Source organism: Musca autumnalis, unplaced genomic scaffold (genome assembly GCF_047663935.1).
Source record: "Musca autumnalis isolate F117 unplaced genomic scaffold, ASM4766393v1 scaffold_2, whole genome shotgun sequence".
In the NCBI taxonomy this organism is placed as follows: domain Eukaryota; kingdom Metazoa; phylum Arthropoda; class Insecta; order Diptera; family Muscidae; genus Musca; species Musca autumnalis.
In genome coordinates this window covers 38,225,197-38,247,194 of record NW_027411755.1, presented here as the reverse complement: position 1 = coordinate 38,247,194, position 21,998 = coordinate 38,225,197, and the positions used below count along the sequence as shown (strand labels likewise).

At 23.6% G+C, this 21,998-nt stretch overlaps 1 protein-coding gene across 1 annotated transcript in view; it reads left to right on the top strand.

Annotated features, from left to right (window-relative positions):
• The window catches only part of LOC141392219 (anoctamin-10-like), an 81,930-nt gene that overhangs the window by 23,482 nt on the left and 36,450 nt on the right, over nucleotides 1–21,998 (top strand). Inside the window, exons 2-6 of the mRNA XM_073965173.1 lie at nucleotides 2,097–2,349; nucleotides 2,451–2,821; nucleotides 2,889–3,181; nucleotides 3,255–3,410; nucleotides 20,320–20,385. Coding sequence (XP_073821274.1) covers nucleotides 2,097–2,349; nucleotides 2,451–2,821; nucleotides 2,889–3,181; nucleotides 3,255–3,410; nucleotides 20,320–20,385 — 1,139 coding nt within the window. The remainder of the gene's footprint in view (nucleotides 1–2,096; nucleotides 2,350–2,450; nucleotides 2,822–2,888; nucleotides 3,182–3,254; nucleotides 3,411–20,319; nucleotides 20,386–21,998) is intronic.

The following is a 21,998-nucleotide window of genomic DNA, read 5'->3' as shown; positions in this document are numbered from 1 at the left end:
CCACGCTTCTGTTGGTTAATTGAAAAAATATTTTTTTAAAAAATCCACGCTTCTGTTGGTTAATTGAAAAAATATTTTTTAAAAAATCCACGCTTCTGTTGGTTAATTGAAAAAATATTTTTTAAAAAATCCACGCTTCTGTTGGTTAATTGAAAAAATATTTTTTAAAAAATCCACGCTTCTGTTGGTTAATTGAAAAAATATTTTTTAAAAAATCCACGCTTCTGTTGGTTAATTGAAAAAATATTTTTTAAAAAATCCACGCTTCTGTTGGTTAATTGAAAAAATATTTTTTAAAAAATCCACGCTTCTGTTGGTTAATTGAAAAAATATTTTTTAAAAAATCCACGCTTCTGTTGGTTAATTGAAAAAATATTTTTTAAAAAATCCACGCTTCTGTTGGTTAATTGAAAAAATATTTTTTAAAAAATCCACGCTTCTGTTGGTTAATTGAAAAAATATTTTTTAAAAAATCCACGCTTCTGTTGGTTAATTGAAAAAATATTTTTTAAAAAATCCACGCTTCTGTTGGTTAATTGAAAAAATATTTTTTAAAAAATCCACGCTTCTGTTGGTTAATTGAAAAAATATTTTTTAAAAAATCCACGCTTCTGTTGGTTAATTGAAAAAATATTTTTTAAAAAATCCACGCTTCTGTTGGTTAATTGAAAAAATATTTTTTAAAAAATCCACGCTTCTGTTGGTTAATTGAAAAAATATTTTTTAAAAAATCCACGCTTCTGTTGGTTAATTGAAAAAATATTTTTTAAAAAATCCACGCTTCTGTTGGTTAATTGAAAAAATATTTTTTAAAAAATCCACGCTTCTGTTGGTTAATTGAAAAAATATTTTTTAAAAAATCCACGCTTCTGTTGGTTAATTGAAAAAATATTTTTTAAAAAATCCACGCTTCTGTTGGTTAATTGAAAAAATATTTTTTAAAAAATCCACGCTTCTGTTGGTTAATTGAAAAAATATTTTTTTAAAAAATCCACGCTTCTGTTGGTTAATTGAAAAAATATTTTTTTAAAAAATCCACGCTTCTGTTGGTTAATTGAAAAAATATTTTTTTAAAAAATCCACGCTTCTGTTGGTTAATTGAAAAAATATTTTTTTAAAAAATCCACGCTTCTGTTGGTTAATTGAAAAAATATTTTTTTAAAAAATCCACGCTTCTGTTGGTTAATTGAAAAAATATTTTTTTAAAAAATCCACGCTTCTGTTGGTTAATTGAAAAAATATTTTTTTAAAAAATCCACGCTTCTGTTGGTTAATTGAAAAAATATTTTTTTAAAAAATCCACGCTTCTGTTGGTTAATTGAAAAAATATTTTTTTAAAAAATCCACGCTTCTGTTGGTTAATTGAAAAAATATTTTTTTAAAAAATCCACGCTTCTGTTGGTTAATTGAAAAAATATTTTTTTAAAAAATCCACGCTTCTGTTGGTTAATTGAAAAAATATTTTTTTAAAAAATCCACGCTTCTGTTGGTTAATTGAAAAAATATTTTTTTAAAAAATCCACGCTTCTGTTGGTTAATTGAAAAAATATTTTTTTAAAAAATCCACGCTTCTGTTGGTTAATTGAAAAAATATTTTTTTAAAAAATCCACGCTTCTGTTGGTTAATTGAAAAAATATTTTTTTAAAAAATCCACGCTTCTGTTGGTTAATTGAAAAAATATTTTTTTAAAAAATCCACGCTTCTGTTGGTTAATTGAAAAAATATTTTTTTAAAAAATCCACGCTTCTGTTGGTTAATTGAAAAAATATTTTTTTAAAAAATCCACGCTTCTGTTGGTTAATTGAAAAAATATTTTTTTAAAAAATCCACGCTTCTGTTGGTTAATTGAAAAAATATTTTTTTAAAAAATCCACGCTTCTGTTGGTTAATTGAAAAAATATTTTTTTATTGGTTAATTGAAAAACTTCATGGATATCGTATTGAACCCTCGTACGTATTAGTGATGTCGCAATGTATACGCCCCACTGTCTCATATATTTTTATTTCCCTTTCTGTTTATTTTGGCCATATTTTGCTTTTTTTTCTTTAAACAAAACAAGTCTTTCACTTATCTTCTTTATTTCCTTCTTTTCAGCTTCTCGCCAGTTAAGGCGTAAGGTGCCCTATGCCGGTCATTTAATGACACCAAGACGCCTGTGGCTTAACAAAATACCCACTCAATGTGATGTGGTCATTGAATTTCCCGAAGATGCCCCCGATGAAGCATTGCGATGGCTATTGGCACGCATTCGTTCACAACCGCCAGCCGGTTTGGGTTTGGTGGTGCAAGTGAAGGCTCACGAAAGTTCAAGGCGAAATTCATTTTATATAAGTGCTCCCACAAATATGTAAATACAATTTTCTTTTTTATATTGGCGGATTTAGGCTGGAGAAGGAAATCCATTAATTTATTTCTTCTTTTCTTTTGGGTGTGTGTGTGTGTTTATAGATTATTTCGAGCAGCGGAAGAGGCTCGATTACCGAAACGTTTACGTCCGGATTTGGGTGGTGCCTTAAGAGAATTTACAACCCGCGAAAGTCATTGTTTTCAACAAATCAAAAGTGATGACGGCAATACATCGCTTTTCACGTCACAGGAACGTCAATGGTTGGTGCTGCAGGTATTGCAAGGCTTGAGGGCAGGCCAGTCAGATATAGAAGCCTTACAGGGCCGTGCCGCAGTGGAAGAGGGTCAAAGTATTGTGGCCGCATGGCAAGAGACCGGGTTGATAATGCAAATTTTTCCACTGCATGAGACAAAAAGTTTGGCCTCGCTGCAAAAGAGTTGGGTTAAGCAGGTCTTGGCCCCACAGCCATTGGGTGAGGAAGAAGGAAAATGGATTTCTTGTGGACATATAAAAAGTATTTCATTGATGTTTGTTTTTAGATGACATTGCTGAATATTTTGGTGTCAAGGTAGCCTTATATTTTGCCTGGCTGGGCCACTACACCTGTGCTTTGGGTGTACCGGCGGTCTTTGGCACCATTCTCTATGCCTTTCTGTGGGGCAAAAATCAAATGGCCCAAGATATGGGTCATGTTTTGTTTTCTCTTTTCAATGTGGCATGGGCTTCTTTGTATTTGGAGGCCTGGAAGAGATACTCGGTAGAGCTGGCTTTTCGTTGGGGAACACTGTCAACACCACCGGAACTTTTGGAACCACCGAGGCCCCTGTATAAGGTAATTATATAATTTTTTCTAAATTAATCCATCTCTTATTCCTTAATTTTTGCTTCTTTCCTCCCTTAAACAGGGTCCACTTGTTGAAAACAATGTCACCGGTCGTTTGGAGCCCAAAGAAGCACCCGCCTGGAAGCGTCGTGCCTTTCGCTATCTTGTCAGTTTCCCCATAATCGGCTTATGTTTGTTTTTGGTATTTGTTGTGATGTTCCTCATGTTACGTTTTCAGGTAAGTGTTTGTTTTTTTTTTTGTTTTGTCTGGGGTAGGTCAAGCTAACATGGTGTTAACAATAAACCGTAACAAAAGTAATGCTCGACAGGTGTTGTAGTGGATATATGTAAGCTCTTTATTGCCCTGCCTTACCTATGAAATGTTCAAAATCCAATGGTTTGTAAAGTGATAACAACAGATGAAGCAGCAGTTTGAGGGCTTTTATTTTCATTATACCACCGTGCGTATAAGTGTTGTAGTTATGTATACGACTCAAATTTAAAAGGTAGAAAGTCAAAAGTCTTCGTGAGCTATAAGACAATTAATTCATTAATAATATCAATAATATCCGCACAAAAGCTTGTGGACCAAAGCATATTCATGAAATGTTTTTTATATTTTATCGTGGTTCCTGTACGCAAATTGGCTTAGGATCCTTTGGGAGGATCCGACAGAATCTAGCTTTAGATTAGCTTCCCCGTATATGTGGGTGGGCTGGAGACCATACAGCTGTCCACCAGAATTCTTGTCACTATTCCGAAAAGTGTGTTGGCGCAGTTCCCTTGTCCCTAGAAAATAATGTCGCTCAGTCGTTCTGGGAGCAACATATCCCGAAATGCCTGCTCCGAATTCTTTTGGTCCGTGCCGGGACGGAGGAAAACCCAGGACCAATATATTTGTGGTCGATTTTCCACATCCGCATCTTCACCCACATCCAACCTTCGGTGAGATGCAATAGATGTCAGGAGTGGTCGCATCTAAGGGGTTGCTCTGGACTTGTCCACGTGAGGGACTACGACAGGGACTATGTTGCTGCATGCTACGTGAATACAGTCCCCAGTGAGTCGTCAGCCGATTACGAAACTCCCTCGTCGTCAAATTATGAGACTCCCCTGCAGTCCCCTCGACAACAACCGTCGCGGCGGTGCAAGAAACCAAACTCAACAACAACTGTAGCTTACAACGTTGTGATGGTTACAACGTGCTAAGGAAGGATCGCACCAGAAGTGGAGGGGGGGGGGGGGATTGGCTTTCCTATTGCACCAGTCTGTCCAATACAGACCTATCTCGCTTGAGCCTGTCTCTAATGATCCGTACATGGAATGTATGGGGGTCGCAGTCAGGTGTGGAAGTGCCGAGATAGAGTTGCTGTACTTATACATCCCGCCGAGAAATAGCTGTATCTCAGATTACGAGCCTGACATTAGCCCGCTTTTGGAAGGTCATAATCATCTGGTCCTGGGGGACTTTAATGCGCATCATGAGAGGTGGCATTCGGCCCTCAGAAACGACCAGAGGGGTACAGCGCTGGCTGAGTAGATTGATAGCTCTACGTTTTGCACGGTCAATAAGGACGCCCCTACCAGAATTAGAGGAGAGTGTCACAGTTCGCCAGACATAACCATCGTGTCACCTGGTCTGACAAATGACGTTACCAGGCAACCCGTCATTACTCTTGGATCAAACCATCTCCCCATAATTGTATCCATTAGCAGACCACCCGATTTCATCACCTCTGTACGCCGCACATTCGTCAATCATGGGAAAGCTGATTGGCCGAGTTTCAGAGAGTTCACCAATCACCGCTTCAGATAACTGCCCAATGTTTCTGATGTTCGACATTAGCCCGCTTTTGGAAGGTCATAATCGTCTGGTTCTGGGGGACTTTAATGCGCATCATGAGATGTGGCATTCGGCCCTCGGAAAAGACCAGAGGGGTACAGCGTTGGCTGAGTAGATTGATAGCTCTACGTTTTGCACGGTCAATAAGGACGCCCCTACCAGAATTAGAGGAGAGTGTCACAGTTCGCCAGACATAACCACCGTGTCATCTGGTCTGACAAATTACGTTACCAGGCAACCCGTCATTACCCTTGGATCAAACCCTCTGCCCATAATTGTCTCCATTTGCAGACCACCCGATTTCATCACCTATGAACGCCGCATATTCGTCAATCATAAGAAAGCTGATTGGCCGAGTTTCAGAGAGTTCACCAATCTCCGCTTCAGAGAACTGCCCAATGTTTCTGATGTTCGGGTAGCGAAAGGACGTTCCGAGACATCATCACTGCTGCAGCCGCTCGCCATATCCCTGCTGGTCGAATACCCGAAGTAAGACCAAACTTCCCAGAAGAGGCGACGTGATTAGCAAATGAGCGTGATGAGCTTCGTCGAGCCAACCCCAATGACCCCAAAGTCAGGGAGCTGACACTAGAGGTTAACAGGCTGGTCTGAAGAGTTGCAACATTGGAGTCGGTATAGGTGAATTGTGGGCAACGGTTAAGTCACTCTCGAACCCTGGAAGATGGGAAGATAGGATCTCAGTCACGTTTGGCGACGTTACGTTGACTGACCCGAAGAGATGCGCAAGTTATTTCAATCGACAGTTTGTCGAGCACGCCGAGAGTGACAGGGCGAAGAGAAGAGTATTACGTCGCATCAGATCTCTTCGTGCCGAGAACGAACCACCACAGTTTACAATGGATGATGTTGCCAATACCATCAGGAACGCTGAATCATCCAAAGCGTTGGGCCCTAATGGAATCTCCATGGTAATGCTGAAGCAGCTGGATGAGTCGGAAGTGGAGTATCTCACTAAAGTTCTCAACTTGACGCTAGCCACCCCCATTGTTTCCGAAGTCTGGAAAATGGGCAGGGTGGTCCCACTACGGAAGCCAGGCAGGGATGCCAGCAAAAGTGAATCGTACAGGACGATTTCGCTTTTGTCGCCCGTGGCAAAGACACTTGAGGCCTTACTCCTCCCCAGTATCAGAGATAGCTATCAAGTTGCCGAACATCAGGATGGATTCCGTAAGCAGCACAGCACGACAACAGCGCTGCACGCCATCTCCACACATATTTGTCAAGGACTCAACCAGAGACCGCCGTGTGATAGAACAGTGATGGTGGCGCTTGACTTATCAAAAGCTTTTGATACAGTCAAGCACTCCACGCTGTTTTAGGACATTGAGCAGACAACCCTCCGGCCTATCTTGAAACGTTGGATATTCAATTATATGTGTGGACGCCAGTCGTACGTGGAATTCAGGACCGAGAAGTCCAAACCCCGTAAAGTGAAAAAGGGAATTCCCCAAGGTGTCGTGATATCTCCGGAACTGTTTAACCTCTACCTCTCATGTATTCCGCCCACTCCAGACGGCATCGAGATCGTAACGTATGCGGATGATTGCACGATCCTGGCGTCAGGTACCTTCCCTGATGACATCTGTGAGAGACTGAACAGCTATTTAACCGATCTTACCAGCTTTTTTCACTCGAGGAATATGCAGATTTCCGCCACAAAATCTACAGCCACTCTGTTCACCACATGGACAGCGCAGTTTGGACGAGAGTTGAATGTCATGATCGACGGTAGCAGAATTCCGACCACAAACTGCCCCAAAATTTTAGGGGTCACATTCGACACTACATTCAAGTCGTGCGCTCACGTCACAGCTATCGGCGACAAACTGAAAAGCAGGAACAAGGTGCTCAAGTCCCTAGCCGGCAGCACTTGGGGTGCAGATAAAGAAACCTTGTTGACCACATATAACGCGGTAGGTCGGTCTGTGGTAAGCTATCCGGCTCCAGTTTGGTCCCCGAGATACGAATTGGAAAAAGATTCAAACCTGTCAGAATGCCGCCCTAAGAACAGCAACAGGGTGCCTTCTCAAGTCTTCAGTGGACCATCTACAAGAGGACGCTAAGATTCTTCCAGTACAGCAATAAAATGAGATGCTTTCGTTGCAGTACTTGCTTGGATGTTACCGTGAGAGCCATCCCAATCACCATCTGGTGGGTATGCCCGACACATTCAAGCACATCAGGAAGAATATCGACGCTCTAAAGGGAGAGGTCCAACGATACAGAAGAGAACCCCTAAATCAACATGCATATCAAGCAGTTTTAAATAGCATTCACACGGATACAGTTGCTAAGGCCTTAAGCAACTATAGTGTGAATAAATTACTCGGAGTACATCCCCCATCTATCGCAGCTGAGATGCGTCAGCTGCCACGACAAACCAGAGTAGGTTTGACTCAACTATGCTCGGGATATTGCAGTCGCCTAAATTCTTATTGGGCGGAAATCGATCGCGCCATGCAAGACATCTGCCCAGTATGCGGCATGGGCCCGCACGACAGAGAACACCTTTTCAACTGCCCCGCCAAACCTACTCATCTAACTCCACTAAGAACGAACATACAAACATAATAATAAACACTGTTACAACAACAACAGCAATGACCAGCTTTTATGGCTGTCTTAGCGATGATGATCATCTTCAACTCAGATTTAGAGTAGTAGATGGAGAAAGTAGAGGGTCCGAGTTCCTGACTCCTTGGGAAAGATATAGGGCAATGTGCGTGAGTGGTGCCACTATCTTCGGTCTCTCACTCAACGAAAACATCAAGAGAGAGAGAGATAGATAGAGAGAGAGAGAGGGTGCAGTAATATTGCGGGACTACTTCGGTAATTGAAGGTGGTTCTTTTCCAACCTTTCTTCTTCTTTAGGAAATTTAACACAATTAACGTAGCGATTGGAGGGCGTGTGAGGGCTGTTGGATATATTATTGGACAAAATCACTTATCTAGCGCAATCTCAGGGAGGCTGTCCGAGCAAATTGATAGCTCAACGTTTTGCTCGGTGAAAGAAGACGCTCCTATGATGATAAGAGCGGATTGCCACAGCTAGCCAGACATCACCATTGTGGCATCCGGTCTGATAAATGTCGTATCCTGGCAACGCGTCACTAACCTTAGCTCAAACCATCTTCCGAGCATCGTCTGCGTAAACAGACCACCTGACTCCATAGCCTTCATAACATTTCTGAACTATGGAAAAGCTGATTGGCAAGAGTTCAAAGAATTTAACAATCACCGCTTCAGAGGGCTGGACATACCCTCAGATCCTCGGGTAGCCGAGAGAATTTTCCGGGACATCATCGTTGTTGCAGCCGCTTGTTAAATATCTGCTGGTCGAATACCCGAAATCAGACCAAATTTCCCAGCATAGGCGACGGAACTAACAAATGAGCGTTATGAGCTTCGTCGGTGGAGAACTTACTACTGAAGTCAAGAGGCTAGAAGGCGAACATAAGCGGAAAAGGTGGCTAGACCGCCTCAGGAAATGTAACATTGGTACAAGATTAAGTAAATTGTTGGCAATGATTAAGTGACTCTCGAGTCCGGGAAAGAAGAATGATGACAGTAACTGACCCGAGAGGTAAGTGTTATTTGTTATTGTAATCGACAGTTTAAACAACACCCCGAGAATGATAAGACAATGAGGAGTGTGCTACGTATAAGAAGAGCTCTCCCAGCTGAGGAAGACCACCACAATTTACAATGGGCGGCCTTGCAGACGTCCTTCGAAACACAAAATCATCCAAAGCGTTGGACCCACAAGGAATTTCAATGGTAATGCTTAATCGGCTGAATGAACCCGGGGTTGAATATTTAACAAGTGTCCCCAATATATCGTTAGCCAACTACATTATACAAGAAGCCAGGAAAGTTGGTACAAAGCAGAGAAGACATCCTTAGGAGACTTCTACAGAATAGAAGGCCCCTTAAGGAGGCGACTGCGTCTTAGAAGGCCTCCTTAGGAAGCTTTTATAGTACAGAAGGCCTCTTTGGTAGGCTCCTGTAGAATAGGCGTCCTCCTTGTTTACTGTATAGAACGCCTCCTTAGAAGACTTATATAATACGGAAGGCCTCTTTAGAAGACTTCTATAGTACAGAAGATCTCCTTCAAAAACTTCTATAGTATAGGAAGCCTCTTTAGGAGGCTTCTACAGCTAGAAGTCCACCTTAGGAAGCTTTTATAGTGCAGAAGGCCTCCTTGAAAGGCTCCTGTAGATTAGACGGCCTCCTTAAGAGATTTTTACAGTATAGAAAACTTCCTTAGAGGGCTTCTACAGTACAAAAGGCCTCTGTAGGGGCCTTCTATAGCAGAGAAGGCCTCCTTAGGAGACTTCTATAGTATAGAAGGCTTCCATAGCAGGCTTTTTTAGCATAGAAGGTCTCATTATAAAGCTTCTCATTAAGATGTTCCTGTAGCATGAAAGACCTCCATAGGAAGATAAGGTGTATAAGAAGCCTCCTTAGGTGTATAGAAGGCCTCCTTAGAAGACTTATATAGTACAAAAGACCTCTGAAGAAGCCTTCTATAGTACAAATGGCCTCCTTAGGAGACTTCTATAATATAGAAAGCTTTTATAGTATAGAAGGGCTCCTTAGGATACTTTTACAGTATGCGAGGACTCCTTAGGGTACTTTTATAGTACATAATGCCTCTTTAGAGCGCTTCTATAACACAGAAGTTCTCTTTTAAAGACTTCTATCGTATATAAAACCTCTTTAGAAGACTTCTACAGCTTAGAAGGCCTCCTTATGAAGCTTTTATAGTATAGAAAGCCTCCTTGGCAGGTTTCTGTAAAATAGACGGCTTCCTTATGATACTTTTACAGTATAGGAGGCCTCCTTAGGGGCCTTTTATAGTACAGAAGGTCTCTCTAAAACACTTCCATAGTACAGAAAGCCTTCTTAGGAGATGTCTATAGTATAGAAAACCTATTTAGAAGGCTTCTACAGCTAAGATGGCCTCCTTGACAGGCTCCTGTAGCATGTAAGGCCTCCTTAGGATAATTTTACAGTGTAGAAGGCCTCCTTAGGAGACTTGTGTAGTAGAGAATGCCTCTTTAGAAGACTTCTATAGTACAGAAGTTCTCCTAAGGAGACTTCTATAGTATATACAACTTCTTTAGAAGACTTCTACAGCTTAGAACGCCACCTTAGGAAGCTTTTATAGTACAGAAGGCCTCCTTGGCAGGCTTCTGTAGAAAAAATAATTTTTAATAAAGTGGATTTTTTAAAAAAATAATTTTTAATAAAGTGGATTGTTTGAAAAATAATTTTTAATAAAAGTGGATTTTTTAAAAAATAATTTGTAATAAACGTGGATTTTTTAAAAAATAATTTTTAATAAACGTGGATTTTTTAAAAAATAATTTGTAATAAACGTGGATTTTTTAAAAAATAATTTGTAATAAACGTGGATTTTTTAAAAAATAATTTTTAATAAACGTGGATTTTTTAAAAAATAATTTTTAACAAACGTGGATTTTTTAAAAAATAATTTTTAATAAGCGTGGATTTTTTAAAAAATAATTTTTAATAAACGTGGATTTTTTAAAAAATAATTTTTAATAAACGTGGATTTTTTAAAAAATAATTTTTAATAAACGTGGATTTTTTAAAAAATAATTTTTAATAAACGTGGATTTTTTAAAAAATTATTTTTAATAAACGTGGATTTTTTAAAAAATTATTTTTAATAAACGTGGATTTTTTAAAAAATTATTTTTAATAAACGTGGATTTTTTAAAAAATAATTTTTAATAAACGTGGATTTTTTAAAAAATTATTTTTAATAAACGTGGATTTTTTAAAAAATTATTTTTAATAAACGTGGATTTTTTAAAAAATAATTTTTAATAAACGTGGATTTTTTAAAAAATAATTTTTAATAAACGTGGATTTTTTAAAAAATAATTTTTAATAAACGTGGATTTTTTAAAAAATAATTTTTAATAAACGTGGATTTTTTAAAAAATAATTTTTAATAAACGTGGATTTTTTAAAAAATAATTTTTAATAAACGTGGATTTTTTAAAAAATATTTTTCAATAAACGTGGATTTTTTAAAAAATATTTTTCAATAAACGTGGATTTTTTAAAAAATATTTTTCAATAAACGTGCATTTTTTAAAAAATATTTTTCAATAAACGTGGACTTTTTAAAAAATATTTTTCAATAAGCGTGGATTTTTTAAAAAATATTTTTCAATAAACGTGGATTTTTTAAAAAATATTTTTCAATAAACGTGGATTTTTTAAAAAATATTTTTCAATAAACGTGGACTTTTTAAAAAATATTTTTCAATAAGCGTGGACTTTTTAAAAAATATTTTTCAATAAGCGTGGATTTTTTAAAAAATATTTTTCAATAAACGTGGATTTTTTAAAAAATATTTTTCAATAAACGTGGATTTTTTAAAAAATATTTTTCAATAAACGTGGATTTTTTAAAAAATATTTTTCAATAAACGTGGATTTTTTAAAAAATATTTTTCAATAAACGTGGATTTTTTAAAAAATATTTTTCAATAAACGTGGATTTTTTAAAAAATCTTTTTTCAATATATTAAATTATGAAGTATAAAGCCTATAAAAAATTGCAATTAAAAATGAAAAAATTTCGAAATTACTGCTGCTGGTTATATCTGTTGTTATCATTTTTAAAGGTTTTTCAATTTTTTAATACATTTTTTCCCAACTTGTCAGTAAAATTTTCGTATAACCTGACGTATGCTAAAATGGTCGAAAATTAATCGTGTGTTATTGTTTAATCCTCTTCATGAATGTTGATTTCCTTAAGCACAGAAATCTATCCTTTCAAAAATGTGACTTTTTTCATTACAAATTAAATTTATGAAGGGGTTATTTGTTGTTTTTTAGGTCTGAAGAATCAAATAATTTATTTTAAACATCATATAACATGTTGGAACCCTTTTATGCGTTTAGGAAGCTTTTGGTTTTGAAAATCAAACATCACAACTTCATATTAAAACTAAATATGAAGTATACACCAATTAATTCAACACGAAATAGAATTGCAATCATTTAAAATATAATTTGTTTGAAAACGTTCATTGTTTAAACTTTTCGCAGCTGTTTAATGCCAAGTCATTCATTTGTTGGTATTGTTTTGCTTCGTTTTTTGTCTCCCTCTCCCACTCTTTCTCTTGACTGTTTTAATAAAAACAAGTCCTCTTAGTTTTTGTGTTAAGTAAATTTTCCTTTTTTGTTTCAGTTTTTTTTTCAGTTAAACAAAGCAACACTTCAAACAACACCTTCAATGCAGTGCACACAAAATTGCAGTATTTTGGGGTGAATAGTGTTGAAATTCTGGGTCATTGTTTGATTTGCGTGTGTGTGTGCGTTGAAGTGTAGTAAAATGTAAAGAAAAAATAAAACCAGTAAAATGCCAACCATGTCAAAATCACACGAAAGGTGAAGCTATTGCGTGTTACACTTTAAAGATATATGAAATGTTTAAAATGTATAAAATATAAAATATAAAATATAAAATATAAAATATAAAATATAAAATATAAAATATAAAATATAAAATATAAAATATAAAATATAAAATATAAAATATAAAATATAAAATATAAAATATAAAATATAAAATATAAAATATAAAATATAAAATATAAAATATAAAATATAAAATATAAAATATAAAATATAAAATATAAAATATAAAATATAAAATATAAAATATAAAATATAAAATATAAAATATAAAATATAAAATATAAAATATAAAATATAAAATATAAAATATAAAATATAAAATATAAAATATAAAATATAAAATATAAAATATAAAATATAAAATATAAAATATAAAATATAAAATATAAAATATAAAATATAAAATATAAAATATAAAATATAAAATATAAAATATAAAATATAAAATATAAAATATAAAATATAAAATATAAAATATAAAATATAAAATATAAAATATAAAATATAAAATATAAAATATAAAATATAAAATATAAAATATAAAATATAAAATATAAAATATAAAATATAAAATATAAAATATAAAATATAAAATATAAAATATAAAATATAAAATATAAAATATAAAATATAAAATATAAAATATAAAATATAAAATATAAAATATAAAATATAAAATATAAAATATAAAATATAAAATATAAAATATAAAATATAAAATATAAAATATAAAATATAAAATATAAAATATAAAATATAAAATATAAAATATAAAATATAAAATATAAAATATAAAATATAAAATATAAAATATAAAATATAAAATATAAAATATAAAATATAAAATATAAAATATAAAATATAAAATATAAAATATAAAATATAAAATATAAAATATAAAATATAAAATATAAAATATAAAATATAAAATATAAAATATAAAATATAAAATATAAAATATAAAATATAAAATATAAAATATAAAATATAAAATATAAAATATAAAATATAAAATATAAAATATAAAATATAAAATATAAAATATAAAATATAAAATATAAAATATAAAATATAAAATATAAAATATAAAATATAAAATATAAAATATAAAATATAAAATATAAAATATAAAATATAAAATATAAAATATAAAATATAAAATATAAAATATAAAATATAAAATATAAAATATAAAATATAAAATATAAAATATAAAATATAAAATATAAAATATAAAATATAAAATATAAAATATAAAATATAAAATATAAAATATAAAATATAAAATATAAAATATAAAATATAAAATATAAAATATAAAATATAAAATATAAAATATAAAATATAAAATATAAAATATAAAATATAAAATATAAAATATAAAATATAAAATATAAAATATAAAATATAAAATATAAAATATAAAATATAAAATATAAAATATAAAATATAAAATATAAAATATAAAATATAAAATATAAAATATAAAATATAAAATATAAAATATAAAATATAAAATATAAAATATAAAATATAAAATATAAAATATAAAATATAAAATATAAAATATAAAATATAAAATATAAAATATAAAATATAAAATATAAAATATAAAATATAAAATATAAAATATAAAATATAAAATATAAAATATAAAATATAAAATATAAAATATAAAATATAAAATATAAAATATAAAATATAAAATATAAAATATAAAATATAAAATATAAAATATAAAATATAAAATATAAAATATAAAATATAAAATATAAAATATAAAATATAAAATATAAAATATAAAATATAAAATATAAAATATAAAATATAAAATATAAAATATAAAATATAAAATATAAAATATAAAATATAAAATATAAAATATAAAATATAAAATATAAAATATAAAATATAAAATATAAAATATAAAATATAAAATATAAAATATAAAATATAAAATATAAAATATAAAATATAAAATATAAAATATAAAATATAAAATATAAAATATAAAATATAAAATATAAAATATAAAATATAAAATATAAAATATAAAATATAAAATATAAAATATAAAATATAAAATATAAAATATAAAATATAAAATATAAAATATAAAATATAAAATATAAAATATAAAATATAAAATATAAAATATAAAATATAAAATATAAAATATAAAATATAAAATATAAAATATAAAATATAAAATATAAAATATAAAATATAAAATATAAAATATAAAATATAAAATATAAAATATAAAATATAAAATATAAAATATAAAATATAAAATATAAAATATAAAATATAAAATATAAAATATAAAATATAAAATATAAAATATAAAATATAAAATATAAAATATAAAATATAAAATATAAAATATAAAATATAAAATATAAAATATAAAATATAAAATATAAAATATAAAATATAAAATATAAAATATAAAATATAAAATATAAAATATAAAATATAAAATATAAAATATAAAATATAAAATATAAAATATAAAATATAAAATATAAAATATAAAATATAAAATATAAAATATAAAATATAAAATATAAAATATAAAATATAAAATATAAAATATAAAATATAAAATATAAAATATAAAATATAAAATATAAAATATAAAATATAAAATATAAAATATAAAATATAAAATATAAAATATAAAATATAAAATATAAAATATAAAATATAAAATATAAAATATAAAATATAAAATATAAAATATAAAATATAAAATATAAAATATAAAATATAAAATATAAAATATAAAATATAAAATATAAAATATAAAATATAAAATATAAAATATAAAATATAAAATATAAAATATAAAATATAAAATATAAAATATAAAATATAAAATATAAAATATAAAATATAAAATATAAAATATAAAATATAAAATATAAAATATAAAATATAAAATATAAAATATAAAATATAAAATATAAAATATAAAATATAAAATATAAAATATAAAATATAAAATATAAAATATAAAATATAAAATATAAAATATAAAATATAAAATATAAAATATAAAATATAAAATATAAAATATAAAATATAAAATATAAAATATAAAATATAAAATATAAAATATAAAATATAAAATATAAAATATAAAATATAAAATATAAAATATAAAATATAAAATATAAAATATAAAATATAAAATATAAAATATAAAATATAAAATATAAAATATAAAATATAAAATATAAAATATAAAATATAAAATATAAAATATAAAATATAAAATATAAAATATAAAATATAAAATATAAAATATAAAATATAAAATATAAAATATAAAATATAAAATATAAAATATAAAATATAAAATATAAAATATAAAATATAAAATATAAAATATAAAATATAAAATATAAAATATAAAATATAAAATATAAAATATAAAATATAAAATATAAAATATAAAATATAAAATATAAAATATAAAATATAAAATATAAAATATAAAATATAAAATATAAAATATAAAATATAAAATATAAAATATAAAATATAAAATATAAAATATAAAATATAAAATATAAAATATAAAATATAAAATATAAAATATAAAATATAAAATATAAAATATAAAATATAAAATATAAAATATAAAATATAAAATATAAAATATAAAATATAAAATATAAAATATAAAATATAAAATATAAAATATAAAATATAAAATATAAAATATAAAATATAAAATATAAAATATAAAATATAAAATATAAAATATAAAATATAAAATATAAAATATAAAATATAAAATATAAAATATAAAATATAAAATATAAAATATAAAATATAAAATATAAAATATAAAATATAAAATATAAAATATAAAATATAAAATATAAAATATAAAATATAAAATATAAAATATAAAATATAAAATATAAAATATAAAATATAAAATATAAAATATAAAATATAAAATATAAAATATAAAATATAAAATATAAAATATAAAATATAAAATATAAAATATAAAATATAAAATATAAAATATAAAATATAAAATATAAAATATAAAATATAAAATATAAAATATAAAATATAAAATATAAAATATAAAATATAAAATATAAAATATAAAATATAAAATATAAAATATAAAATATAAAATATAAAATATAAAATATAAAATATAAAATATAAAATATAAAATATAAAATATAAAATATAAAATATAAAATATAAAATATAAAATATAAAATATAAAATATAAAATATAAAATATAAAATATAAAATATAAAATATAAAATATAAAATATAAAATATAAAATATAAAATATAAAATATAAAATATAAAATATAAAATATAAAATATAAAATATAAAATATAAAATATAAAATATAAAATATAAAATATAAAATATAAAATATAAAATATAAAATATAAAATATAAAATATAAAATATAAAATATAAAATATAAAATATAAAATATAAAATATAAAATATAAAATATAAAATATAAAATATAAAATATAAAATATAAAATATAAAATATAAAATATAAAATATAAAATATAAAATATAAAATATAAAATATAAAATATAAAATATAAAATATAAAATATAAAATATAAAATATAAAATATAAAATATAAAATATAAAATATAAAATATAAAATATAAAATATAAAATATAAAATATAAAATATAAAATATAAAATATAAAATATAAAATATAAAATATAAAATATAAAATATAAAATATAAAATATAAAATATAAAATATAAAATATAAAATATAAAATATAAAATATAAAATATAAAATATAAAATATAAAATATAAAATATAAAATATAAAATATAAAATATAAAATATAAAATATAAAATATAAAATATAAAATATAAAATATAAAATATAAAATATAAAATATAAAATATAAAATATAAAATATAAAATATAAAATATAAAATATAAAATATAAAATATAAAATATAAAATATAAAATATAAAATATAAAATATAAAATATAAAATATAAAATATAAAATATAAAATATAAAATATAAAATATAAAATATAAAATATAAAATATAAAATATAAAATATAAAATATAAAATATAAAATATAAAATATAAAATATAAAATATAAAATATAAAATATAAAATATAAAATATAAAATATAAAATATAAAATATAAAATATAAAATATAAAATATAAAATATAAAATATAAAATATAAAATATAAAATATAAAATATAAAATATAAAATATAAAATATAAAATATAAAATATAAAATATAAAATATAAAATATAAAATATAAAATATAAAATATAAAATATAAAATATAAAATATAAAATATAAAATATAAAATATAAAATATAAAATATAAAATATAAAATATAAAATATAAAATATAAAATATAAAATATAAAATATAAAATATAAAATATAAAATATAAAATATAAAATATAAAATATAAAATATAAAATATAAAATATAAAATATAAAATATAAAATATAAAATATAAAATATAAAATATAAAATATAAAATATAAAATATAAAATATAAAATATAAAATATAAAATATAAAATATAAAATATAAAATATAAAATATAAAATATAAAATATAAAATATAAAATATAAAATATAAAATATAAAATATAAAATATAAAATATAAAATATAAAATATAAAATATAAAATATAAAATATAAAATATAAAATATAAAATATAAAATATAAAATATAAAATATAAAATATAAAATATAAAATATAAAATATAAAATATAAAATATAAAATATAAAATATAAAATATAAAATATAAAATATAAAATATAAAATATAAAATATAAAATATAAAATATAAAATATAAAATATAAAATATAAAATATAAAATATAAAATATAAAATATAAAATATAAAATATAAAATATAAAATATAAAATATAAAATATAAAATATAAAATATAAAATATAAAATATAAAATATAAAATATAAAATATAAAATATAAAATATAAAATATAAAATATAAAATATAAAATATAAAATATAAAATATAAAATATAAAATATAAAATATAAAATATAAAATATAAAATATAAAATATAAAATATAAAATATAAAATATAAAATATAAAATATAAAATATAAAATATAAAATATAAAATATAAAATATAAAATATAAAATATAAAATATAAAATATAAAATATAAAATATAAAATATAAAATATAAAATATAAAATATAAAATATAAAATATAAAATATAAAATATAAAATATAAAATATAAAATATAAAATATAAAATATAAAATATAAAATATAAAATATAAAATATAAAATATAAAATATAAAATATAAAATATAAAATATAAAATATAAAATATAAAATATAAAATATAAAATATAAAATATAAAATATAAAATATAAAATATAAAATATAAAATATAAAATATAAAATATAAAATATAAAATATAAAATATAAAATATAAAATATAAAATATAAAATATAAAATATAAAATATAAAATATAAAATATAAAATATAAAATATAAAATATAAAATATAAAATATAAAATATAAAATATAAAATATAAAATATAAAATATAAAATATAAAATATAAAATATAAAATATAAAATATAAAATATAAAATATAAAATATAAAATATAAAATATAAAATATAAAATATAAAATATAAAATATAAAATATAAAATATAAAATATAAAATATAAAATATAAAATATAAAATATAAAATATAAAATATAAAATATAAAATATAAAATATAAAATATAAAATATAAAATATAAAATATAAAATATAAAATATAAAATATAAAATATAAAATATAAAATATAAAATATAAAATATAAAATATAAAATATAAAATATAAAATATAAAATATAAAATATAAAATATAAAATATAAAATAGCACGTAGATCTTTCGAAGAATTTTTCTCCCAATCAGCTCAAGCAATGTTACAGTGTTAATTCATATTTTCAATTCCCATTGTTTGTATGAATGTCTCTACCGGAATGCTGAAGAATTCGTCCTCACTTTGCTTCAGGTCCACAATTTACAAATTCTTTTAACATGTAAAGCAGCTTTAAACTATTTGACACTCAAAGTAATTTAAACTCAATTTATTAAAAGTTCAAAAAACTTTTTGATGGTGAAATAGCAAACTTTCCATTAAATTCTATTTGTAAAAAAATAATAAAAAAAACACCCATTTCATGACACTTCATTATACCCTCACCTTTCACTGCACCATCACCCATCAACATCATGGCATTATAAAAAAATTCACTCCTTTACTCTTTTATTTTCTGCATATTTTACACTTTGTCAAATCATTTGCATTTTTCTACTTCTTAAGAGAGTGTGTTTTTGTACTTAAATTTTTATCACTTCATGTTGACACCATTGTTGTTCTTCTTGTTGTTTTCATTGTTATTACTATTTTGTTATTTCATTCTATTATGCATTTCCTTTACTGTTTTATTTCCGGTTTGATGTTTTTTTTTTTTTTGTGTCATAACAATACTTTTTTCTTGATGGAAGGAATGTGGTGTTCGTTTTTTAAAGTTTTTTTCACGATTTGTTTTAATTAGTTTTTTTGTGATTAATGTGGAACAATGCAAAATGGAATAACTTACATTTTTTATATTTTTAGGATTTTTTTCTTATTTTATCTTTTTAATTAATAATTTAATTATTATCAACATTATATACATACGTAAATAGTTAACCACTCAAATTCATTTTAATCATCATCCAATATTTTATTTTTACAGGATTGGCTGGATAATAATAATATACCCGATAGTGGAATTGCTCAATGCATGTATAATTTGCACAAGGTTATTATTATTCAATTTTATTTCTTTAAATTATGTTTGTATTTAATTTGTATATACAAACAAACATATAAATAAGTTTACGTTGGTTTTTGTGGTAAACATTTGTAATAATTTAAATATCAATTTATGATTATGGTTTGTCATTAAATTATGTTTAACATCATCATCATAACATCATTATCATCCAACAAAATTATTGTCAAACTAAGGAAATTATATAAAGAGGGTAAACGATTTTTTAATATGAGCAAATATATTAGAATATGGGCGTATTAGTACTGACAACAATGATACGCCACAAATCACCAAATCTTCTGAGTAACTTCTGAACAATAAAAATGGATTTTTAAAAAATATTTTTGAAAAAACGAGGAGTTTTTAAAAAATATTTTTCAAAGAACGCGAAATTTTTAATAAAATATTCTTCAATAAAAATATTTTTCAACAAGTGTAGATTTTTTAAAAATATATTTTTCAATAATTGTGATTTTTTTAAAAAATATTTGTTCAATAATCGTGGATTTTTTAAAAAAATATTTTTTCAATAATTGTGAATTTTTTAAAAAATATTTGTTCAATAATCGTGGATTTTTTAAAAAAATATTTTCCCAATAATCGTGGATTTTTTAAAAAATATTTTCCCAATAATCGTGAATTTTTTAAAAAATATTTTCCCAATAATCGTGGATTTTTTAAAAAATATTTTCCCAATAATCGTGGATTTTTTAAAAAATATTTTCCCAATAATCGTGGATTTTTTAAAAAATATTTTCCCAATAATCGTGGATTTTTTAAAAAATATATTTTCAATAATCTTGGATTTTTTAAAAAATATTTTCCCAATAATCGTGAATTTTTTAAAAAATATTTTTTCAATAATCGTGGATTTTTTAAAAAATATTTTTTCAATAATCGTGGATTTTTTAAAAAAAATATTTTTTTAATAATCGTGGATTTTTTAAAAAAAATATTTTTTTAATAATCGTGGATTTTTTAAAAAATATTTTTTCAATAATCGTGGATTTTTTAAAAAATATTTTTTCAATAATCGTGGATTTTTTAAAAAATATTTTTTCAATAATCGTGGATTTTTTAAAAAATATTTTTTCAATAATCGTGGATTTTTTAAAAAATATTTTTTCAATAATCGTGGATTTTTTAAAAAATATTTTTTCAATAATCGTGGATTTTTTAAAAAATATTTTTTCAATAATCGTGGATTTTTTAAAAAATATTTTTTCAATAATCGTGGATTTTTTAAAAAATATTTTTTCAATAATCGTGGATTTTTTAAAAAATATTTTTTCAATAATCGTGGATTTTTTAAAAAATATTTTTTCAATAATCGTGGATTTTTTAAAAAATATTTTTTCAATAATCGTGGATTTTTTAAAAAATATTTTTTCAATAATCGTGGATTTTTTAAAAAATATTTTTTCAATAATCGTGGATTTTTTAAAAAATATTTTTTCAATAATCGTGGATTTTTTAAAAAATATTTTTTCAATAATCGTGGATTTTTTAAAAAATATTTTTTCAATAATCGTGGATTTTTTAAAAAATATTTTTTCAATAATAGTGGATTTTTTAAAAAATATTTTTTTTAATAATGA